The 24,875-nt window shown below is 36.8% G+C and overlaps 1 protein-coding gene across 1 annotated transcript; it reads left to right on the plus strand.

Moving 5' to 3' along the window:
* OTUD6B (OTU deubiquitinase 6B) lies at positions 1-24,470 on the plus strand. Its single transcript, XM_066379099.1, has 7 exons — positions 1-212; positions 923-1,074; positions 10,977-11,057; positions 18,710-19,022; positions 19,940-20,001; positions 22,165-22,271; positions 23,050-24,470. The coding sequence occupies exons 1-7, from the start codon at positions 131-133 to the stop codon at positions 23,132-23,134; spliced, it is 882 nt and encodes a 293-aa protein (XP_066235196.1). The 5' UTR covers positions 1-130; the 3' UTR covers positions 23,135-24,470.
* The last annotated feature ends 405 nt before the right edge of the window (positions 24,471-24,875 follow it).

Below are 24,875 nucleotides of genomic sequence, written 5' to 3' on the forward strand. Positions count from 1 at the left end.
ACCGCCTAGAAGGCAGGGCTGGGTTTCAGCGTGGCCAATGGAGCCCAGGGTGAGGGTTGAGAGGTAGGAGGTGCCTGCTAGCCGGTGGTGCAAGATTGTTCCCGCATGTGTGCTGGGCTACCTGGAGGTCATGGAGGTAGTCTTGGCGGAAGCGTTTGATGAAGAGGAGCAGCTGGTGAGAAGGCATCGCAAAGAGAAGAAGGAGTTGCAAGGTGCTGGCGGAGTGGGAACCTAGAAGTCACCAGGCAGGCCGGTTCTGGGGATTGTTAGACTTTGAATCTGCGTTTCCTAGACTTCTTGAAAGTAATCAGTGGCCTTTACCTCTCCACTCCCCTTCCCCGTTCATCCCTCTTCACTTCCCCTTCCCCGGCGATCCCTTCAATCCTGTAAATCTTCAGTGCATTTCTTGTCTCAGGTCCATCGCGTTCCCTCACTCCCCCACCCCGTCCTGTGGAATGCTGATGGCTGAGAATACCTCCCAACCACCGAGGGGGAATCGCGCTGTGACGCCTCTCTCCGTCTCCCTTGCTCATTCCTACTCCAGTCACCGACACTTGGCCCGAAGGGTGTTTTTTGAAATATGAAATATCCCCTAATTTTTGTGAGCAGTATACCTTACCTCAATTTTGATGGCTTAAAAGAGGTACTGGAAAGATTTAGAAATTTCATTCGTCTTTTTCTTTTGTCTCCTACCACAGCAAACTCACGGTTATGTTAATGAGATTTGGGGCGAGGTGGGGACGTAGGGGTTGACTCAACTTCGTCTGGGCTCTTCTCTGTAATTGTCAGATTGTTATGAAATTATTCTTGTTAAAAAAATATTCTTGTTTACATAATTACTTTTTCCATCCCCTTATTGTTCCTGTTTCTCTTTTTCTCTTAACCCCTGAGTTTTTGACTTAAAGCGTTTGTGGCTTTTCAGCCAAAATTCAAGGTATGAAGAATGCTGTTCCCAAGAATGACAAAAAGAGGAGAAAACAACTTACAGAAGATATTGCTAAGTTGGAGGCAGAAATGGAACAGAAACAGAGAGAGGAACTAGAGCAATTGAAGCTGACTTCTAAAGAGAGTAAAGTATGTTTTTCTTTGCCTACAGCATTTGAAAGCAACTGTCTACTTCTGTTAAACTGTTTACTATATAAAATCATAAATTTGGAGGGAAATGAAGTCATTTAGTCATGCTCATGCATTACCTTCATTATTTTTGTGACCAGGTAGTGTGTTTTTGTAAGGGAGATCATTTACTTGCCCAGAAGAGGAACAAAATTCCATTAATTATGATTATAACCTGGGTAAAGTTACTTTATGTGGAGCATAAATTTCTCCACATATAATGGTACAAGTACACCTGCTGTTTCAGTAAAGATTTTGTATGAATCAAATGGGGCAATGAATGTGAAATAATTTTTAAGGTATAAAAGTGCTTTATGAAGTTGTATGTAATGAATGAGAATTTGCTGATGTTTCTGGATTAGACTGGAGCATACTATTCATCATTTTAACTTAATGTTTATTTTATTATTGTGGCTAATGTCTTGTGTGCCTATCACATTTAACATATTATATGTAATAGCTTATATAATTCTTATAGTAACACACTATTAGGTATTACCTATGAAGTAAGTGTAGATAATTCCATTTTCAAGTGGGAAACAGGCTCTGAGAGAATAAGAATATTGTACTGAATTCATAGCATCTACTATTAAGTGCCAAAGAGTCAGAGCTGTCTTACTCCAGGAGGTGAATACTGAGTTCTATTATAACATTGTATAGTGTGGTAGATAGTGTTAGGTCAGATGCTGAGAGGAACTAGGCGGATCAGGGTTTAGGGAGGAAAGGTTATACTCAGGCACTTGGCAAGCAGACGGTCCTGAGACCAAAATGGCATCAGCTGCAAGGTGTAAGAGGGGCGGGCTTCATTTATAGAAAAGCCTGATGTAGGTGTCTGGGAAAATAATGTCCATGTTCAGTGGGCGGTGGGGTCAGAGTGCAACAGGATCCGTGTGCTGTTGGCTGTTGGATCCGGTTGTAGCAGCAGTATGTGACAGGTCTTTTCACAGCCTTCCCGCTGTGCTCTGAGACTTAGAACCCTGAAACTTGAATAGCAGGAAAACCACCTAGGGGTAATTGCCCTAGGTATAGGCTTGGAGAAATAGGCTGGGAGGAATGGGCTCGGAGGAAAATAACTGTGAGCAGGGGTCATTCTACCTAACAGCAAGTTTATTGCTTGGGTTTTAAGGATCAGACTCTATAACCTGACTTCAGTTTGGTAGTTAGAAAGTTCTTATGTCTATGCAAATTTTTTCTACCATAATTAAATTTTACTTTATTTGTTTTGTTTTTGGTCTGCTGTTGACAGGGAACACAGTTTGTACTGATTTACAATGGTTGTTATATTAAACATAGTCTCATTTTCTTTAAGTTTATTAGCCAGTTAACAAGATCCTGTGCATCGTACCCTTAACATATCAATACTTTATTTCCAAATAAAAAGGATTGGTTGCTTAGGGTGTTTGTGTTGTCAACAATCATGGTATTCCTAATCTTCTCCTGGTCTTTTCTTTTGAGATAGTTTTGTTTGTTCTCTGAGGCCTTTCAGTTTTGAATTTCTTTCCTAGGTTTCCAGGGGCAAAAGTGTTTGATTCTTAGGCTACATATTGTCCAACTGTTAAAAATACAAACTGCCATTCTGTTTTGAATTACTATCTTTTTCATTAACTTAAGCTTGTTTTTTTTTCTGATAGCTGCCTGAATTCTTATATCATTGCTTTCTCTTTTATTCCAGATGCTTTTCTGTATCTTGCCTGTTGTCAGTATGCCAATATATAAATTTGAACAGATTTCTCTGAAATGTGTAAGATACTAATTTCACTAAGGTTGACAACCATTCTTTGAAATCTTAATCTGATTTTGATATTTGGATCATTTGGAGCATAGCCTTGAAGAGTGCTGATTGAATTTGAAGTTATTAGGGGAATTGATATTTTTTTGTGTGTGTGTCATACTAAAAACTAGCTCAGCTTATTTGTAGTAATAAAATACTGTAACCAGAAAACAAAGCCGGATTTGGGGTTACTCTCCCCTTAATGCCAATAAAGAGAGAAAAGGACCAAGTAGGTATAAGGTGTGTAGTCAAATTTCAGCAACTTGAGAAGGCAGGTGATTCCTGTCTAAAAGAACTGCCTTAACACTCTCCTGGTGCTGTGTTGTTTTTTTTTTATAGGGTTCAGCTGCAGAAACATATCTTCTGCAACTTTTGAGGTAACACAGGCCCAATCATATGGTCCTATCTAGTGTCCTTGGTAAATCTTCAAGACAGCTGAGGTCAGGTATTTCCCACAAACAGCCAATACCTGGTGCCTCTGGGACTATCTGCCTCTGGGAATCATCTATGAAAAGATGCCCTGTTTTCTTAGGATACAACAGGGGTCCCCAAACTTTTTACACAGGGGGCCAGTTCACTGTCCCTCAGACCGTTGGAGGGCCGGACTATAAAAAAAACTATGAACAAATCCTTGTGCACACTGCACATATCTTATTTTAAAGTAAAAAAACAAAATGGGAACAAATACAATATTTAAAATAAAGAATAAATAAATTTAAATCAACAAACTGACCAGTATTTCAATGGGAACTATGGGCCTGCTTTTGGCTAATGAGATAGTCAATGTCCGGTTCCATATTTGTCACTGCTAGCTGTAACAAGTGATATGACGCGCTTCCGGAGCCATGATGTGTATGTCCCGCATCACGGAAGTAGTACTGTATGTGAGCGACGCAGCGCTTTGCGGTGCCACCACATACAGTGCTCCTCTCACTGACCACCAATGAAAGAGGTGCCCCTTCTGGAAGTGCGGGGGGGGGGGGAGATAAATGGCCTCGGGGCTGCAATTTGGGGACCCCTGCGATACAAAGTACAGATTTAAGATTGATGAACTAATTTATAGGCCTTGACTTTTCACAGTAAATCCTGCTGCTAGGCTTTTATAAACAACTATTGTGATTTAAACTCCCCTAATTGTCAGGTTCTTCCCCAATATGAACTTTCCCAAAAATTCCTGCAAAGCTAAACTTTTCCCTATATTTTAAGGTAAAGGGCAGGGAGCCATTAGGGAAGACTAGCAAGGAGATTAACTATTTCCTAACCCTTAGGTATATCCTATTCACTACAACTAAAAGATACTATTAACTGAAGACAAAATTTTAACTTTTGGGCTCCTTTATCAATACTAGTTACTAATCCTCACCTATTTACTTCAGCAAATATAGTACATAATCCCCATTTAATGATTAAAGTTGGTTGTGATATCTTAATGATACATACATATATATTAAATTCTTTTTTTTCTTTTTTAGATATTAGGGTTTAGACTTTATTTTAATTTAGAAATTAAATTTAATTGGGTGACAACAAGAATACAGATTTCAAGTAAACAACTCGATAGCATTTGAACTGTTGATTGTGTTGTGTGCCCATCACCCAAAGTCAAATCTATTTCTATCACTGTATTTTTGTCCCTATTTGTCCCTCCGCAATAGCTTCTCCCCTTGGGAATCACTTTACTTTTATCTGTGTTCATGAGTCTCAGTTTTATATCCCACCTATGTGTGAAATCATGTAGTTCTTAGCTTTTTCTGATTTTCTTATTTTACTCAATATAATGTTCTCAAGGTCCACCCATGTTGTAGTAAATGGCAATATGTCATCATTTCTTATGGCTGAGTAGTATTTCATAGTATATATGGACCACATCTTCTTTATCCAATTCTCTCCTGAAGGGCACTTTAGTTGTTTTCATGTCTTGGCCATTGTGAATAATGCTGCGATGAACATGGGTTTGCATGTGTCTTTGTGTAGCAGTGTTTTCGAGTTTTGGGGTAGATACCCAGTAGAGGGATTGTTGAATTATAAGGTAATTCTATTCTTAATTTTTTGAGGAACTACCATACTTTCTTCCATAATGGCTGTACCAATGTACATTCCCACCAGCAGTGAATGATAGATCCTTTTTCTCCACAGCCTCTCCAACACTTGTTACTACTTGTCTTGATAACAACCAATCTAACAGACAGGATGTATCTCATTGTACGAGTGAAGAGTGTGGGCATCCTTCTTTTTCCCCTGACTTTAGAGAAGAAGCTTTGATTTTTTTTCACCATTTAGTATGCTATTGGCTGATGGCCATATATGGCCTTTATTATGTTGTGGTACTTCTTTACCCATTTTATTGAGTGTTTTGAACTTAAATGCATGTTGGAGCTTATTGAATGTGTTTTCTTCATCTATTGATAGGATCATATTATTTTTATTCTTTGTTTTGTTGATTTGGTGTATTACATTGATAAATAATACGTATGTTGAACCACTCTTATGCTCCTTGATCATGATGTATTTTTTAAATGTATTATTGTATTTGATTTGCTAGTATTTTGCTTAGGAATTTTGGATCTATATTCATTAGAGATACTGATCTGTGGTTTTCTTCTTTTGAGCTGTCCTTGCCAGGTTTTGGTGTCAGGGTTATGTTGGCCTCATAAAATTTGTTAGGGCGTATTGTTTCTTCTCTTTGTAAGACTTTAAGAAGGCTAGATACTAAAGCTTCTTTGAATGTTTGGTAGAATTCACTAGTGTAGCCATCTGGTCCTGGACTTTTATTTTTGGGGAGGTTTTTGATAGTTGTTTTTATTTCCTCCCTGCTTATAGGTCTGTTTAGGTTTTCCACTTCTTGTGACTCCGGCTAGGAAGATTATATAGTTCTAGGGATTTGTCTATTTCTTCTACATTGTTAAATTTGGTGGCATATAATATTCCATAGTATTCTAGTATGATCCTTTGTATATCTATGATCTGTGTTAACTTCTCCTTTCATATTGGATTTTGTTTATATGAGTCCTTCCTCCTTTTTTCTTTAGTGAGTCTAGCTAGGTGTTTGTCATTTTTTTTTTACCTTTTTAATGAACCAGTTCTGTGTTGTATTAATTTTAAAAATAGTTTTCTTATTCTCTATTTCATTTAGTTCTCTAATATTTACTGTTTCCTTTCTTCTGCTGACTTTGTGTTGCCCTTGTTCTTCTTTTTGTAACTCTTTCAGATGTGATTTTATGTTGTTAATGTGGGATCTCGTTTGTTGATAAAGCTTGTAATGTTATTCAGTTCCCTCTTATTACTGCTTTTGCTGCATTCATGTTGTCATTCTTGTTTATATGTATATATATTTTAATTTCTGCTTTTATTTCCTCTTTGACTCAGTCATTTTTTAAAAGTATGTTGTTTAATTTCCACATTTTTGTGAGTTTTGTTCATTCTTGTTTGCAGTTGAATTCCAGTTTCTGAGCTGTATGGTCAGAGAATATGCTAGGTATAATTTCAATCTTCTTGAATTTGTTGAAGTTAGTTTTGTAACTCAGCATATGGTCTGTTCTTGAGAATGTTCCATGCACACTGGTAAAGAATGTATAATCTGATATTCTGGGATGAAATGTCCTATAAATGTCAATTATGTCCTGTTGGTCTAGTATAGGGGTTCCCAAACTTTATGCAAAGGGGGCCAGTTCACTGTCCCTCAGACCGTTGGGAGGGCCGGACTATAAAAAAACTATGAACAAATCCCTATGCATACTGCACATATCTTATTTTAAAGTAAAAAAGCAAAACAGGAACAAATACAATATTTAAAATAAAGAACAAGTAAATTTAAATAAACAAACTGACCAGTATTTCAATGGGAACTATGGGCCTGCTTTTGGCTAATGAGATGGTCAATATGCTCCTCTCACTGACTACCAATGAAAGAGGTGCCCCTCCCGGAAGTGCGGCGGGGGCTGGATAAATGGCCTCAGGGGCCACATGCGGCCCGCTGGCCGTAGTTTGGGGACCCCTGGTCTAGTATGTCATTTAAAGCTGATACTTCTTTACTGATTTTCTTTTTGATTGATTTATCTAAACTGTCAATGGTATTTTGGTAACTCCAAGTATGTGTTTTTGTCTATCTCTTACTTTTTTTTTTTGTTAGTATATGTCTTATATATTTTGATGCTTCCTGATTTGTGATGTTCCTGATATTAAGTGTGATGCTTCTTGATATAGTGACCCCTTTATTATTATGGAAATCCATCCTTGTCTTTTGGAACCTTTCTTGTCTTGAAGTTGGTATTGTCAGATATAAGTATGGATACACCTGCTTTTCTTTGGGTCTTATTTGCTTGGGGAATTGTTTTCCAGACTTTTAATTTGAGTCTGCTTTTGTCTGTATAGCTTTGATGTGTCTCCTGGAGGCAGCATATGGTTGGGTTTTGCTTGTTGATCCAATTCACTTCTTTCTGCCTCTTTATTGGTGAGTTCAGTTCATTTGTATTTAGGGTATGTAGTTATTGACACTTGAGGATATCCTATTACCATTTTATGTTTTGTTTTCTGGTAGGTCTCTGTCTTCTTTGCTTCTTCTGTTTTGTGTTTTGTCAGTTTTTGATTGCTAGTATCACATACTTTTTTCTACTGTTTCCTCTTTTCTGAAGCTATGTGTTTCAGATTTTTTTTTTGTTGGTAGTTACTGTTAGGTTATTAGGAAAAATTTTTTCTTTTCTTTTTTTTCTTTTTGTTTTCCAAGTGAGAGGAGGGGAAATAGAGAGACAGACTATCTGAGTGGGATCACCTGGCTACCTTTGTCTGGGGCTGATGCTTTGCCTATCTGGGCCCATGCTTGCAACTGAGGTATTCTTAGCATTTGAGGCAGAGGCTTCAATGCTTAGAGCCAGTGCACTCGAGCCAATCTAGCCATGGTTGTGGGAGGTGGAGAAAGAGAGAGAGAAAGGGGGAGTGGAAGGGGTGGAGAAGCATATGGTTGCTTCTCCTGTGTGCCGTGACTAGAAGTCGATCTCGGGACATACACACACTGGGCTGATGCTCTACCACTGAGCCAACCGGCCACGCCGGAAAAAAATGTTTCATATATACAGAGTCCTTTGTCTTATGAGTGCTTCTGCACTCTATTCTGCTTTGCTACCTGAGACCTTTATCTTCTTCCCTTTCATGTTTTTGTTGTCTCAGGTTTTCCTTATTTATATGGTAACCTTGTTGAAACTTTTACTTATAGGTTTGTTTGTTTTGGTCTTTGTATCTAGTAGAATAACCCCCTTGAGCATTTCCTGCAGTAGATGTTTTCTGGTGATAAATTCCCTCAGCATCTGTATATTTGCAAAATTTTCATTTCTCCTTCATATTTGAAGGATGACTTTGATGGGTATAGTATTTTTGGCTGGTAATTCCTACCTTTCAGTAGTTTGAATGTTCGGATTCTCTCTCTCTGGTTTATTGTAGAGTTTCTACTGAGAATTTTGTTGATAACCTAATGGGCCTTCCTTTATATGTGATCTTCTTTTCTCTAGTTGACTTGAGGATTCTTTGTCATTGATTTTTGATGGCTTTATTGTAATGTGCCTTGAACAAGGTATATTTGGGATGAGGTAACTTGACATTTTGTTTGCTTCTTGGATTAGAGTATCTAACTTCCCGTAGGCTTGGGAAGTTCTTATCGATTAATTGTTTGAATAAGCTCGCCATTTCCTTCCCCCTCTCTTCTTCAGAAATACCCATTCTTATATTGTTCTTTCTGGTGAAGTTGAACAATTCTTGTAGAGCTCTTTTATTTTTTTAAATTCATGAGTTTCTCTCTTCTCTCTGTAGCCTCTCTTATTGCCTGTCTTTGGTGTCACTAATTCTCTCCTCTCTGTGGCCTATTCTATTAGCTAAACTTGCTAGCTCATTTTTCAATTCATGTATTAAGTTTTTCATCTCTGTTTTTAAAGTTTCAATTTCCTTGGTCAGGTCCTCGTTTTGTTTTCTGAGCTTACTAATTTGCCTATTAGTGTGTTTTTGCATCTCATTGGGTATTTTCAGAACTTCAGTTTTGAAAACTCTGTTGTTTAAGTCCAAGGTTTCCATATGATTGAGATTGCTTTCTGGAGATTTTTCATTTTCTTTCTGAAGTGTGTCTCTTTCTTGGGTAGCTATGGTATTCCATTCTTTCTGCCTTGAGATTAGTTGAGAGTGGTATTATTATAAAATAATGCTAAAAACAATGGAAAAGTTTAAAATAGAAATAAATTACAAGGAAAAAACTGAAAATTAAAAATAAAAATAAAGATTAGAGAAAAACCACAAAAATAAAGAACAAAACCCAGCATGACCTCGTGGTGGAACAGTGCATAGAGTGTAGGACTGGAATGCAGAGGACCCAGGTTCAGAACTTCTAGGTCGCTGACTTGAGTGCGGGCTCATCCAACTTGAGTGTGGGCTTACTAGCTTGAGCATGGGGTCGCTGGCTTGAGTGTGGGATCATAGACATGACCCCATAGTGGCTGGATTGAGCCCAAAGGTTGCTGGCTTGAAGCCCAAGGTTGCTGGATTAAACAGCGGTCACTCGCTCTGCTGTAGTGCCCCCCCCCCCCATCAAGGCACATATGAGAAAGCAAATCAACAAATAATTGATGCTTCTTATCTCTCTCTGTTCCTACCTGTCTGTCCCTCTCTGTCTTTCTCTCTGTCTCTTTCACAAAAAAACCCGCCAAAAAACAGAAACCAAAAAATAATAAAAAACAAGACAATAAGAACAAAGAAAACCTAGGAAAACAGAAAAAAATTAGAAGAAAAATGCCTCCAAACTCCCAATCAAAAGGAGGTTTTTACATTTTTTTTTCATTAGGTGGGGCTTGTCGATGAATTTTAGCTCTTTGAAATTCCAAGGGTAGCCTCTGCTGAGATGCTGCTGTTGGGATGATGGAGGTTGGGCTGCAGTCTTGATGATGGGTGGGGCATGTTGTGAGATTTATTGCTTTTTGCAATGATCTCAGGCCTTGGAGTGTTCCTCCCTGTGTTTCAACAGACCAGAGGCCCAGACACAGCACTTCTCTTCCTCAATGGAAAGAGTGGCCCTGTAGAACTAGCTGTGGTGTATGTCTCTGCCACTCTCCATACCCGCAAGTCGAGGGAGGCAGGATCTTGGTTGCTGGCAGGCTGTACTTTTTATTTTTGTGACGCTGTTGGAGTGCGGTTTGCTAGCAGACCATCGGGTCACCTGCACTGTTGCCCTGTTCTGCCGCCACTTTGCTTCAGTATCTCCTCAGATTCCCACCATTCTTCTGCTCATCCCTGTAGAAGGAGACTCAGTCACTCGAGGTTTCTCCCCTCTCCGAAGCCCTGGCAGGCAAAAACCCAGACAGTCCAGGCTTTTCTCCTTTCTGGAGCCCACCATGAGTACGTCTTGTCTTCTGCCCTCCTTCTCATCCCTTTCCACCTCTAGTCCCTTTGGCATGCAGATCTTTCAGGCAAGACTGCAAGCCCCGCTGGGGTTCCTTCTTGAGTTATAGCTGTTCATTGTGTTGACATTTCAAGGGTTGAGATCAAGGTAAATCTCTTATACCACCCTTAGTTTGAAGTCCAACTTATCAGTTAAATTGTATCTATAGTTATCAATGGATAAGGACAGAAAAAGCTCAACTTGTTAATAGGGTGAAGGAGCAGTGCTCATTAGGTTTTGGTTAATTATGATGGAAAAGAGCTCCTTTGCAATGTGTGAGGTTATGAAGATAATAATGAACTGAGTCAGCACAGAATCTTGTATATCCTATGAGTATTATCAATATTTAGAGAAGAGAGGGGTAGAGTGCCAGGTGAGTTGGTTCTTAAGAGAAGTTTTTAGATTACTTGAGTAGGCATGTAAGAAGGAAGAAAAGCATGCAGGGATGAGTATTATCTTTGAAGAGCTATTAGGAAACTTCTTGAGAATCTGATAAATTCCTTACAAATAGAGACAGAAGACAAGAGTATGCTATGTAATACTTATCTAGTGCTGTTACTCAGATTTGAATTGTGGGATTACACATATTTGTGATTTTTCTATAATAATTTAATAATCTGACTTTTGATTAATAAAAGTATTTTTCATTAACTGGTTAATGCTTTCTGTTTTTTTTTTTAGAGAGATTTTGATGCTGTTAACATTTCCAACTTGGTTCTTGAGAATCAACCCCCTCGGATATCAAGAGCACAAAAGAGACGGGTATGAAAGTCATGTCACCAAGTATTTACGTTAGTGCTTGTGTCCAGTACTATCTTAGGTGTTACATAAGAAGAGAGTTGGGAAAAAAAATGTTGGAGTTCCTTGACAAAGGACCTTTTACAACATTTTTATGAAGCACTTATAATGTGCCAGCTACTATGCTAGGCTTAGCAATTAGATGAAATCTCATTCAGTCTTGATAATTTTGTGAAGTAGGATTTCTTTCTTATCCCCATTTGATGAAGAAGTAGGTTAGTAAGGTAGTATAAAAAAACATATTCAGTTTACAGTTCTTATAGAAGGGTGGGGCTAGAAAGTGGGATGTACAAAGGATATTTCTTACAAATATATGATCACATTCTTAATCAGAATCTTCACAGTATGGACTGAGGTGATTCTGGTGCACAACTTTGGTTAAAAACTATAGTAGTAAGTGCTGAAACAAGGATTTGAACCTAGAAGTTAAGCAAGATATAAAGGTGTACTAAATTCTCAGAGATTCATGGGTACTTATGTCATGGTTAAGTATGGTGAAAATTCAGAGATACGTTGATGAAATAAATTCCAAACCAAAAGAAAGTTTATGTTGAGCCCAAGTTTTGGAGCTAATCCCAGAAACAATATCTCAAAGGATTGAGGTAATATTCCACAGAGTAGCAGTTCTGCAGTTTACTTCATACATTAAAATTAAAGAAGACATAAAGGTTATGTGAAGTCCACTGGTGGTAGATTAAGATGGCAGAAGAAAATAAAGCAGGAAACCTCTAGGACTGGAAAAATAAAATAGAGATACATGTTTTGTTTTTACATTGGTGGATAGTTAATATTTAACAAACATAGTTTACACAGTTATGTGGGTAAAAGATAAAAATGAGGAATCTTGGGGTCATCTGGCCCCATACCAGAGTGTTTATCTTTGAAGGTCTAGAGAAGAAATGATTCTGATGTTTTTAGATATTATTCTAGATAAGGGGTCAGAAACCTTTTTGGCTGAGAGAGCCATGAACGCCACATATTTGAAAATGTAATTCCATGAGAGCCATTCAATGACCCCTGTATGTTAGGCATTATCCAATAAAAATTTGGTGTTGTCCCGGAGGAGGACAGCAGTGATTGGCTCCAACCACCCTCAACCATGAACATGAGTGGTAGGAAATGAATGGATTGTAATACATGAGAATGTTTTATATTTTTAACATTATTATTTTTTATTAAAGATTCGTCTGTGAGCCAGATGCAGCCATCAAAAGAGCCACATCTGGCTCGTGAGCTGTAGGTTCCCGACCCCTGTTCTAGATGCATATAAATAAAGGACAGGGTTTTTTCAGTTTAGGTATTCATCTATCATACAGGCCTTAGAACATAACCTCCTTCTATAACTTGCTCAGTTAGAAATTTTTTTTTTTTTATGAACACGATATCCCATATGATTATTTTCAATTATGAAGCATATCAGGCTTTCCAGGGTACCTCCTTCTTGTTGGTAGAACAAAAAGTTCATTGTGCTAAGTGTTAAATATTGAGTTGGAATGGAAAAACAATTTAGTTAGGATAAAGTAGAAGAAATATATCATAGAATAAATGTGAGAATGAAATATAATATCAGAGATCTATAAGGAAAGTGATTTATTGGAATTAATGAGTTCATAATATCAAAATTATGAAAAAAATCAGATAAGGCCTTTTTACTTTCAAAAAGAAGCTTAAATTCAATCTTAAAAAATTCAACCTAAGCCCTGGCCGGTTGGCTCAGCAGTAGAGCATCGGCCTGGCGTGCGGGGGACCCGGGTTCGATTCCCGGCCAGGGCATATAGGAGAAGCGCCCATCTGCTTCTCCACCCCCCTCCCCTCCTTCCTCTCTGTCTCTCTCTTCTCCTCCCGCAGCCAAGGCTCCATTGGAGCAAAGATGGCCCGGGCGCTGGGGATGGCTCCTTGGCCTCTGCCCCAGGCGCTAGAGTGGTTCTGGTCGCAAAAGAGCGACCCCCCCCCCCCAGGAGCAGAGCATCGCCCCCTGGTGGGCAGAGCGTCGCCCCTGGTGGGCGTGCCGGGTGGATCCCGGTCGGGCGCATGCGGGAGTCTGTCTGTCTCTCCCCGTTTCCAGCTTCAGAAAAATACAAAAAAAAAAAAAAAAAAAAAAAAAAAAAATTCAACCTAAGACCAGTATCTTTTCCTTTTTGTTTGAAAGTTGATTAAGTTCAAATTATCAAACATTTTTTGCACTTAGGTAAAATTTTATTCTTTCTTTTTTTTCAATTGAGACAAGGGGAGATAGTGAGACAGACTCCCACATGCTCCCTGACTGGGATCTACCTGGCAAACCCCGTCTGGGGCCAATGCTCAAATCTACCAACCTATCCTCAGTGCCTGAGGCTGATGCTCGGACCAACTTGAGCTATCCTCAGCTCCTGAGGCTGATGCTTGAACCAGTGGATCTACTACTGGCTACAAGAGTGGAAGAAGGAGAAAATGGGGAGAGAGAGGGAGGGGAAGAGAAGCATGTGGTCACTTCTCATGTGTGCCCTGACTAGGATCAAACCTGGGACATCTGCATGCCGGCCAATGCTCTAACCACTGATCCAACTGGCCAGGGCCTAAAATTTTATTCTTGAGTAGTAAGTATTATGATTGTGAATTAAAAAAAAAAAGTAAAATTTAGATTTTGTGGTATCTTGAAAGTTATCTAGTTCAACTCCTTACTCATGTTTTTAACAAAATTTTTTGTGATGGCTTTATATTCATGATCTATAGATTAGAAATGAAGGGCAGAATTTTTGCTTGGCTGTAGTGTAACAAAATATTTGTTAAAATTCCCTCTACTTAGTAATTGATACATGTTGGGCAGCCTATTTAATTTTGAACAACATAAGGAAACAATTCCTTTCTGTCTTTATCAAAACTTGTTCATCTGTTCTGGATCCTTAGACAGTTCTGGATCCTTAGACAACGGTGCAAACTAAAACAAATTAGATTCCTTGACTTTATCAAACATTTTCTAATTTTCCTCCTAAATTACTGCAGAAATTCTTACTTTTTCTAGCTATACCTTCTCAAAAATGTTTGTATCTTTTATAGTCTACTAGTTTAATGTTTGGGAGAGAAAATACCCTAGAAGTAATGCCAAAAGTCTTGCTTTCTTATATTAATTGGATTGTGGAATAGAAAACAGTAAAAGCTTACAATACATACTGAAGAAAATGAAACCTGAAAACAGGGTGGATAATTATGAATTAGATTTGTTTTGAACCTCTTTTTTTTTTTTTTCTTTTTTGACCAAAAGCACCAAGTATTGAAAAGCCAATTAGCTAATGTTTATCTTTGGGAGAGATACAACTCTGGTAGAAAATCATGACAAAATTTCATGAAGATTTATTCTTAGAATGGTATGTAGCAAATCTTTTATTTTTAATCTAGAGAAGCATAGGGAGTATTTATTTAATTCAAAGAACTTCAATGCTTCTGTTTGGTAGGCTGGAAACGAACTTAAAAAACTGGGACCCAAAAACATGAAATTTGAGAGTTGGAATGAGATCCAGTTCAGTTTCTTAATTCTACAGATGAGAAAACTGAAGCACAAGTTGTCTAGACGGCATGCTGAAAGTTTGATATAAACCCTGGCTAGTACCCAGTTAGTTCTTAAGGTTCCTCTTCATAGTTTGCTGTAGTACTATAGCAACATGAGTCTACTTTAACTGATAATATATTTATGAGTTTTATACTATTTTTATCTTTTATATGTTTTCTTTAGATTTTATTGGCACCATTTAATCTCTAGTAGTAGGCTTGTAGAAACCAAAGTGCCTAGTTCCATTAAGAAATTATACTGTTGATGTAAGAAATGTTCAAATATGTAGAAAATTTTTTAAGGGTTTATTTGAACTGAACTGGGGATATATACCTGGGAGCAAGATCTCAAATGCTATGGAGAATAACAGTTTGTAGTTTTTGTTATGCATTAGAGCAGCGGTTCTCAACCTGTGGGTCACAGGGGGTCGAATGACCAAAACACAGGGGTTGCCTAAAGCCATCGGAAATACATATTTTATTTAAAAATGTATTGTATAAGGAAGATTACAGGAAGGTGAGAGAAAGCAAGTCAAGGATCCATTTTAGTATGGTTAAGGTATGCTCTGTTGAGTGTGGTCATTGCTTTAGAAGGAGAGGTCTGAAAGGCATTTCAAGGGTGTACTAACCTAGATGCCCAGGAACAATGGACAGGGCATATTTAAAGCAAAGATTAGTCTTTTATTAAAGAATTTATGCCCTGGCCGGTTGGCTCAGCGGTAGAGCGTCGGCCTAGCGTGCGGAGGACCCGGGTTCGATTCCCGGCCAGGGCACACAGGAGAAGCGCCCATTTGCTTCTCCACCCCTCCGCCGCGCTTTCCCTCTCTGTCTCTCTCTTCCCCTCCCGCAGCCAAGGCTCCATTGGAGCAAAGATGGCCCGGGCGCTGGGGATGGCTCTGTGGCCTCTGCCCCAGGCGCTAGAGTGGCTCTGGTCGCAACATGGCGACGCCCAGGATGGGCAGAGCATCGCCCCCTGGTGGGCAGAGCATCACCCCTGGTGGGTGTGCCGGGTGGATCCCGGTCGGGCGCATGCGGGAGTCTGTCTGACTGTCTCTCCCTGTTTCCAGCTTCAGAAAAATGGAAAAAAAAAAAAAAAAAAAAAAAAAAAAGAATTTATGATTTTAGTGAGAGTGACTACCCACCATGACCTGCACACTTAGGAATTTCTGACTAGATGGCCCTGTGAGTTTACTTTCCATAGAACCCCTTTTTGGTCTGCAATATGTTGCTGGGAAAATAATCCAATGGCTATCTGATTTAGTGCCCTGGAAAGGAAAGACAGTTGCTTTGTAATATTGAAGCAGAGCATAAGGGAAAACAACGGAAAAGATTGGATTAGTATTTTAGAGGTAACTATGCTGCTCACAAAAATTAGGGGATCAGGGAACATGCAGATACTCCAGTACTTTCAACTTTTTGTATAGTGCATTTTCACCAATGAAATAAAAGTTGATTTTGCATCTCATTTGCATAATTCAACAATTTTTTGACTGTCGTTTGCTTTTCTTTACTTTTTTAATAAAAAAAATCAAATGCTTTTTTTTATCACTTCATATTCATTTTGAAATATTCCTAATTTTTGTAAGCAGTATAGTATGTATACATAACATTATGAAGTCCAGCTCACATGTGCTATAATTTTTATTATGGTTCCGGTACCTGGATAGAAGAAACTCTCTATGTTGTCCTTGTCTCTTCTCTGCTTTCCCCAGTTATATGATCTTTGGAAATCTTTCAGCATAGTTTCCTCAAAAGAGGAAAATGAGTTTTAGAATCCTCATACTTCCCTCTGGAATGTTCTTTTAGTCTTTTATAAAGTCATAGTGCCATCTTGTGTTTTAAGATTTTATACTGCAGTGTTCCACAGTTGCAGAGAGATCAATTTATTCATGTAATTTCTGGAATGGTTGGAAGAAAAGCTTAAATAGGCTTATATTTTATTGGGGAGGTAATTGCTTTTGATTCAGGTAACTTAGAAGTCACTTGAGGTTTATCTATCATGGCATTTAACTGGCATGTAGTAAGCACAACATGTAGCATTATGTTAAATTTGTCTTTCCATTTGCTTTGTCTGTCCCAAGGAGGAGTGAAGAAATAGGGACATGAGCCTGACCAGGTGGTGGCACAGAGGATAGAGCATTGGATTGGGATGAGAAGGAGGCCCCGAGGTCGCCAGCTTGAGCGCAGGCTCATCTGGTTTGAGCAAGGCTCACTAGCTTGAGCCCAAGGTCGCTGGCTTGAGCAAGGGGTCACTCGGTCTTCTGTAGCCTCCGACCAATGCACATACGAGAAAGCAATCGATAAATAAGGTGCCGCAGCGGAGAATTGATGTGTCTCATCTTTCTCCCATCCTGTCTGTCTGTCCCTGTCTGTCCCTCTCTGTGACACACACACACACACACACACACACACACACACGAGATAGGGACATGAAAATTTTTACCTTTTTCTAGGTTAACTTTGTAATTTGCTACCAATATTAGAATTTAATTTAATTTAATTATTTTTATTCTCTTAAATAGAAAAACATTCTCCCCCCCAAGTATACAAGTAAAACATACAGTAGAGAATTAGAAAGATGCAGAAAAGTGCAACATACACATACACACCCGGAAAAATACAACTTACTTTGTAATCCTACCATCCAGAAAAGAGTACTGTAAATATTTTTGTGTATGTCCTTCTAGTGTTTTCTTAAACTATGTATGCATAGACTTAATGTATATTAACGGCAGATCCTCCTCAATTTATGATGGCGTTAAGTCCTGATAAACCCATCATAAGTGGCAAATATCATAAATTGAAATTTAAACACACCTACTAAATATCAGCTTCACTTAACCTACATTAAACATGCTCAGAATATTCACCTGTTATTGCGCAAAACCATCCTGAGGCCATTTATTCGGCCCCCCACCGCTCTTCCGGAAGGGCCACCTCTTTCATTGGTGGTCAGTGAGAGGAGCACTGTATGTGGCGGCCCTCCAACATTCTGAGGGACAGTGAACTGGCCATCTGTGTAAAAAGTTTGGGGACCCCTGTTGTAGAGGGTGGTTGTTTACCCTCATGGTCATGTGCCTGACTGGGAACTGGCTTGCTGCCGCTGCCCAGCCATTATGAAAGGATCCTACCACATATTACTATACTGAGAAAAGATCAAATTCATAATTTGAAGTAAGGTTTCCACTGAATGTGTGTACTTTCATACTACCATAACGTCAAAAAATTTAAATTGAACCACTGCAAATTGGGAACCGTTTGTGTGTACCTATCTCTTTTTACCCCAACTATATCTCAGTTTTTCGTTGCGACACCTTAGTTCATTGATTGCTTTCTCATATGTTCCTTGATCGGGGAGCCTTCAGCTGACCGAGTAACCCCTTGCTCGAGCCAGCGACCTTGGGTCCGAGTTGATGAGCTTTTTGCTCAAACCAGATGAGCCCTTGCTCAAGCTAGCAACCTCGGGGTCTCGAACCTGGGTCCTCTGCATCCCAGTCCAACACTCTATCCACTGTGCCACCACCTGGTCAGGCAATATTTAAAATTTTTATATAGAAGAATATTTATCTATTATATGGAAAAAATATTGTGTCTATGCTTACACATTTTTTAAAGCTAGATAAATGTAAAAAGAATTCCTGTAGCCTTCTAAAGGCTTTTAGCATTTTAATGTCTCACTAGTGGAGTGGTAAATTACAAGGCTTGGCATTAGCCTGGACTTAAATATGACATGGTGTGCTTTAAGGCCTAGGACAAGTCAGTAGTAAGACAGGACATTGAAATCAGTAAGTAAAGTTTTTAGAACCTTGGCATGTAGTTTTTAAATTTTTCAAAGAAAAACTGGAGGTTTTTTTGTCCTAGTACAGAGCTAGGTGCTGGGTATAAACAGATGAGAAAGGTTGCTTGTCTTCAAAGGAGTTCACAGTATAGAAGATTCTACAAGTAATGAGATCATCAGTATGATAGTGCTTGTGGGAGAAGGGTGAAAAATGGCAAAAATGTTTTAAGAATCTTTTATTTCTATGTCTTTAATAAATGTAAATTAATCCTAATTATTATGAGTTAACTTTTCTACATTGTCCTCTTTTTAGGATAAAAAGGCTGCATTGGAAAAGGAACAGAAAGAAAGGATAGCTGAAGCTGAAATGGAGAACCTCTGTGGAGCTAGACATGTTGAAAGTGAAAAACTTGTTCAAATATTGGCAGCTAGACAGTTGGAAATGAAACAGATTCCGTCTGATGGCCACTGTATGTACAGAGCCATTGAAGATCAGCTGAAAGACCAGGAATGCTCTCTGACTGTATCTGCCTTAAGAAGTCAAACTGCTAAGTATATGCAAAGCCATATGGAAGATTTTCTGCCATTTTTAACAAACCCTAATACAGGAGAGAGGTATAGTCCAGGTAATTTATTTTCCTTTACTGTGTTTTGTCGCAGTTGCGGTTGTTGAGCTTGTTAAATCAAATAATTCCTGGGACTGAGACTAAGAAAAACTGGAGTAGTCTTTTTTGGGAAAAAAAATCTCAAAATTTAGGTAGAATTATTTTCTATATATACATTTTTTTTTTTGAGAGAAAACATTGATTTGTTGTTCCACTTATTTATGAATGTATTGGTTGCTTTTGTTTGGTATATTCAGATGACACTCTAACCAACTAAGCTACCTGGCCAGGGCATATTTTCTATAATTTTAATAGATAGTAGTACGTTTTAATAGATAATAGTATATTTTGCTTTATTAAGTACTTATTTTGTAGTTAAGATATCTTAATCATTTTATATAAGATACTGATGCAAATAAAGCAAATGCTTGCAAAATAACAAGCAGAGGCAGTGTTTGATGTTATCTCTGGGAAAGGAGTTTCAACTAACTCATTTGCATTTTTACTCTGATTCTTTTACATTTCTTATAGTCTTACAGTGGAGCTGATTGCATAGAGGGTACATTCCTATTCTTGTGGTGTATTCTTTCAGATGTAGGTTTAAGCTTTAAAATACATGTTAAATAGTGACTAAGGTAACAATTTTGGGGAGTCATTGCTTGGGATTAAGGGAAGGAAGCAGTTTTGTTATGTAGTTAAGGTCCTTGGGTCTCAGACTTAGGGAGGGAGGCAGAAATGCTTTGCTCTTGAATAAGGTAGTGGGAAATTGTGAGCTAAGTTTGGACCTAGGAAGTAGATTAAATTCTGGAGAGTACAGGTAGAGAAGGAGGAAGTTCATATCTTGAACAGTTTTTTCAGTAGTTATGGGAGCTATAAAAGGGATTTTTATAACAGGAGTTAAGAATTATTAAGTGCTATATTCTGTTTATTCTCTACAGAGGAGTTTGGAAAGTACTGTGACGATATTATAAACACAGCTGCATGGGGAGGTCAGCTCGAGGTAAGTTCATAATTATTCATAGTGATTGTGGATTGTTAAATTATTTCTAAATCACATTTTCAGATCCCTATTTTTCTTTGTAGATTCCTGTTCTTTACGTACTTGCTATTTCTCTACTGACAAAGCATTGAAGTGTAGGGGTTAATATTCTTAGGCTTTCAGGTACTGTCTGTACCTTCAGGAAGTGATACACTATTTTGTTTTAAATAGCTGAGTACTTGATCTGTGGGTTGGTGAGGACCGTGTTGCATCTACATGTTTTATTTGTGATGCTGCTACTGGCAGTATGTTTAATTTTTTTGACTTATGAAAATTAAAATTTTACTCAGGTACAGTGAAATTACCCCAGTAGCTCAACTGATGAAAGTCAGTATTGGAAAAGTAATTTATCTATTACATCAGAAATATAAACAGTATTTTTACATGAAATTACAGGTCAAGTCCCTACCACTCAGATCTATTAAAAATGTGTTAGAAATTCCTAGTTGATAATGACTGATTGACTTAAAAGCAGTATCGATGCATTAAAATGCATATTTAAGAAAACAGTACATTTAGTCACTTGTAGGGAGTTAGTTAATCATGATTATTTTTTTTAGGTTCCATTATTTATCTTTTAATTTTGTTTTACTAAAATAAAACATGTAAATGGTCTAAGTGATGATAAAGCAGCCTGGGTTATTAGAAAGTCAGGAGATAAGAGGGAAAGTTGTGGGTTTGGCTCCTGGCTTTTCCTTCCACTTCTCAGTTGCGTGACCTTGAGGGAGTTGGTCAGTCTCCTGAGCTTGGGTTTCCTAATTATTGTATGGGGATAATAAAAACTCTGTATACACTCAGGTGTATACACTAAATAAGGCAGGGAGTATATGCATAGAAATTTGTAAGCTAAAATGCCAGTTGAATGAATCTTGCAGTATTATTACAATAGTATAGTGATTAGTCATCCTGAATAGTTTATGGCTCTGAGTTTTTCACTTTAAGAACTACGTTTAAAGGTATGAAATGAATGCTTCTTCAGAATCTTTTTCTGAGTAGTGCTATATTTGTACCTCTTCTGAGCCACTGGAGGGAACTCTGTCTATTCGTTTTGTGTATCTCTTTGGGGTTTTTCAAACTCAAGAAGTTCTCATAGTAGTTTCTTTTTTTTGTTGACTACTTTAGGAGTCATTAAAGGTGCTTGAACTTTCTTATAAGGATCCCAAGTTAATATAAGAATTAGAAACCTAAGTGTCTTTTTCTAAATTCAGAAATATTTCTGGAGTAGTGTCTTACTTTTGTTTAAAACTTTCTGAAAGGACCATATTTTAGAAAGAATGATCTTATGGTAGGGCAGATACATAGATCAGGGCCCTATATTAAAGACTATCAAATGATGAATTTACAATCTTCCTCAGTTTGCAGGTCATTTTATTTTCTTTGTTTGACTTAGGCAGGCTTCTTAACTGTTCTCTGCCTGAGATCCTAGGTCTTTAGAGTATACCAGTAGTACCTATACATAAGGTTATGTGAGGATTGAATGCATTAATAACTATTACTCATTCAGTTTTAAGTTCTAATTTTATATTTATGGTATAAAATTAATTAAAATTAATTAAAATTACTTAATAAAATTGTGTATTAAGTAGATGGAAATTCCGTGACAGGAGAATACAATTCATATATATAACTCATTTTATCTGTGCCTTGAAAATTACAAGGCGGTGGCTGTTAACACTAGTTACACATTAGAATCATCTGAAAAGTTTTAAGAAAAATAAACCTCCTGTTCTGCATTATTCCTTCTTTCCACCCTCTCCAAAATTGTAAATGATTTAGTCTGATGCTTTAACAATGTTTTTTTAAAAACTTTTTAATATGGAAAATTTCAGTTACATTCAAAGTATAGTGAACCCAATCTACCCATTCCCTCACTTATTTACTATGACACTGATATTTCTAAGAAGCTATTATGTAGCTAGTGCTTGAAACTTCTGTATTCAGTATAATAAATATTATATTTATTTGTTAATTTAATGAATATGTATTGTCTACTATGTGCCAGGCTCTCAGAGTAGAGTGAGGAGGAACAGAGAGGATCTCTGTATGACTGATTACCTTAGTAGTTTATGATTTCAGTAAGATTTACATTTTAATTGTTTTACTAATACATTTTCTTTCCTATAGCTAAGAGCCTTGTCTCATATTTTACAAACACCAATAGAGATAATACAGGCAGATTCTCCTCCTATTGTAATTGGCGAAGAATATCCAAAAAACCCAGTAATACTTGTGTAAGTACCTAGAAATGTCTACTGTTATATTTTCGTAATTGACAAAAAGGATTATTAAAAGAGTTTAGGTTGTTGTTGATTAATCAGAAAAACTATCTTCAGCAGAATTAATTATGTTTATTTTATCTTAAAGGCAATTATAGAATTATAAGGCATTGTTAAAATGTTAGATAATTGTTTAAATTTATAGTGATTAATATTTGTATATGAGTTAAGAATAAAGTCAATTATGAAGGTTAGAACATTTTAGGCTTAGTTTGCATATTATCCTGGTTTGACATTAATAATGCTAAAAGTTTTAACAAGTGAAAAAGTAGAACTATATTCATGTTGCCTGACTGTTTATTCCTTAGAGATTTTTTTCCTTATTGTAAAAGTAGTTTACATGATCGAGAAATCTCTGAAACACAGCATGGAGAGTTTGCTTTTGGCTTTAGTGTTTGTTAGCTAACCCTGCTAAGGTGGTCATCAGTGACTTGGATTTAGGTAAAAATTTTAAGTTTATTGAGCACTTAGCTTTTCATTCTTTTTTATTTTTCCCCTACAATGATTGTGTATTACCTTAACTTATACTCAGCAGACAGGATAAAAGAACTTATTACTACTACCTATGCTTTTCATGTGGTATTGAACTGTTAAGTAATATGATTATATAGTTTAATGGAAGGATACCTCTCTGGAGTGATTCATTCAATGCTTGGTTTTATATGCATAGTAAACATAGATGAGGAATTACCTTCATCAAAACTACTCATTTCTTTTTTTGTTTTTATTTCAGATATATGAGACATGCATATGGCTTAGGAGAACATTACAATTCTGTTACATGGTTGGTGAACAGAGCTACTGAAAATTGCAGCTAGTTTACAAAATGTTGAACAATTCTGTTTTAGTACAGTATGTCGATATGAGTATTTATACCAAGTGCTGGATTGTTCTAAATATTACAGAAAAACACAACTACCTTACATCAGTTTTATGGCAAAGCTACTAACAGGTTTTTAAAACAATGTCAGAGATAAACTTTAACCAGTGTTCTCTCAGTGGTTTTTTAAAAACACTTATGAGTCCATTGTGGAGAATATCATTCATAGACCACGATGCAACCTATTTGCTTATATTTTTATTAATATAGGATCCTGAGCATTCTGTTGAAATAAATCGTAAATGTTTTACTAAAGGATTTAATAACCATTTCAATGTAATTTTTCTTGGAGAAATGAAATGACTCAGTCTTTTTGTCATTGCAATAATGTGGGGATAGTGATAACAAATTTAATTAATGCTTATAAACTAGATTGCAATAACATTGATACTGATAGGATTAATGCTGTGAAGCTTTTTTATAACCCCATCAAAGTATAGCTATGAAGATTGTTTTAATGACTAAGAATTAAAAAATTTTTTTCAGATGAAAATCAGTTGTTAAGCTTTAAGAAATGAGACAAATCCAAAGATAAATAGGTGTTCCCTATCAGATTTAAACCTAAAGACTTACAGATTAGACTTTTATTTATGTGTCATTTAAAAAGATCCAACAATTTAATGTCTAATTCATTTGTTACTTGATGTTTCTTTCTCAGAATGGAATTAATGCCATTGTTTCTTGATTATTTTCATAATGACAAATTTTTACATTTTTTGTTGTATTTTATACTTTACTGCTCAGTTGCTTCACTTTCCTCGCAGCTTTTTCCACTAAGAAGCAGTTTGTGACCTCTTTTATTTTTTAATTTATACACATTGAAGGAGTAGCAATGTAAAAGGGTCTAAGGCCAAATTTACTTCAATTTCTTTTTCCTTTCCAATTTGTCTTATAAGATAGTTCTCTTTTTGTTTCATTCTCTAGTAGGATTAAATGAAAGCCTTTTTTGCTTGTTATTTTGTTAGCGTTTTATTATCATCTTTCTGTAACTCAAGTTTTATTTGAGAATTTTTATATTACATATTTGGATAAAGTTGAGAACAACTCTTTGGGAGCTGAGACTGTATAGTAAAAATCAATATACAATTCTTTTTGATGTGAAACCTAGCTCAGATTTCAGGTTACACACATAATATTCGTTCTAAGAAGATCGTACTTAAATATTACAAATATGTCTGATAATTTGATATATAAGGAAGTATTAAGAAGATGAGACCTTTTTGGTTGTATCTATTTTTATCCAATTAGAAATAAATAGTAATATTTAGCATGAAGTTTATAGTATTTGAATTTTTGCTTTCTTAATGCAACTAATTTTTGCAGTTAAATATTGAGTTTATAATATATTAAAAAGGAGGTTTTAATTTTATGCCTAGCAGGTGATAATGTGTGAAGCTGGTCAACTAGAGTCAAAAGATGAAAAACTTTCTGCTTGTTAAACAGAATATATTCTTAGGGCTGCTTGTTTTGTAATCTGTGATCTGAGTTTTCTTTGGGGTCTGAAATTGATAAAATAATGAAGTTATAGAATACTAAACACTTTGGCTTTATTTTAAAGCAAGCCATTACTTTAATAAGTACTGAAACAAAGTATCATGAAACCTAGTTATTATAAATTCTAAAATATTGGATAATATTTTATTGGTAGCTATTTTTTCCCCTAACAAGACGAGTGGCAT

The sequence above is a fragment of the Saccopteryx leptura genome, chromosome 3, assembly GCF_036850995.1.
Source record: "Saccopteryx leptura isolate mSacLep1 chromosome 3, mSacLep1_pri_phased_curated, whole genome shotgun sequence".
In the NCBI taxonomy this organism is placed as follows: domain Eukaryota; kingdom Metazoa; phylum Chordata; class Mammalia; order Chiroptera; family Emballonuridae; genus Saccopteryx; species Saccopteryx leptura.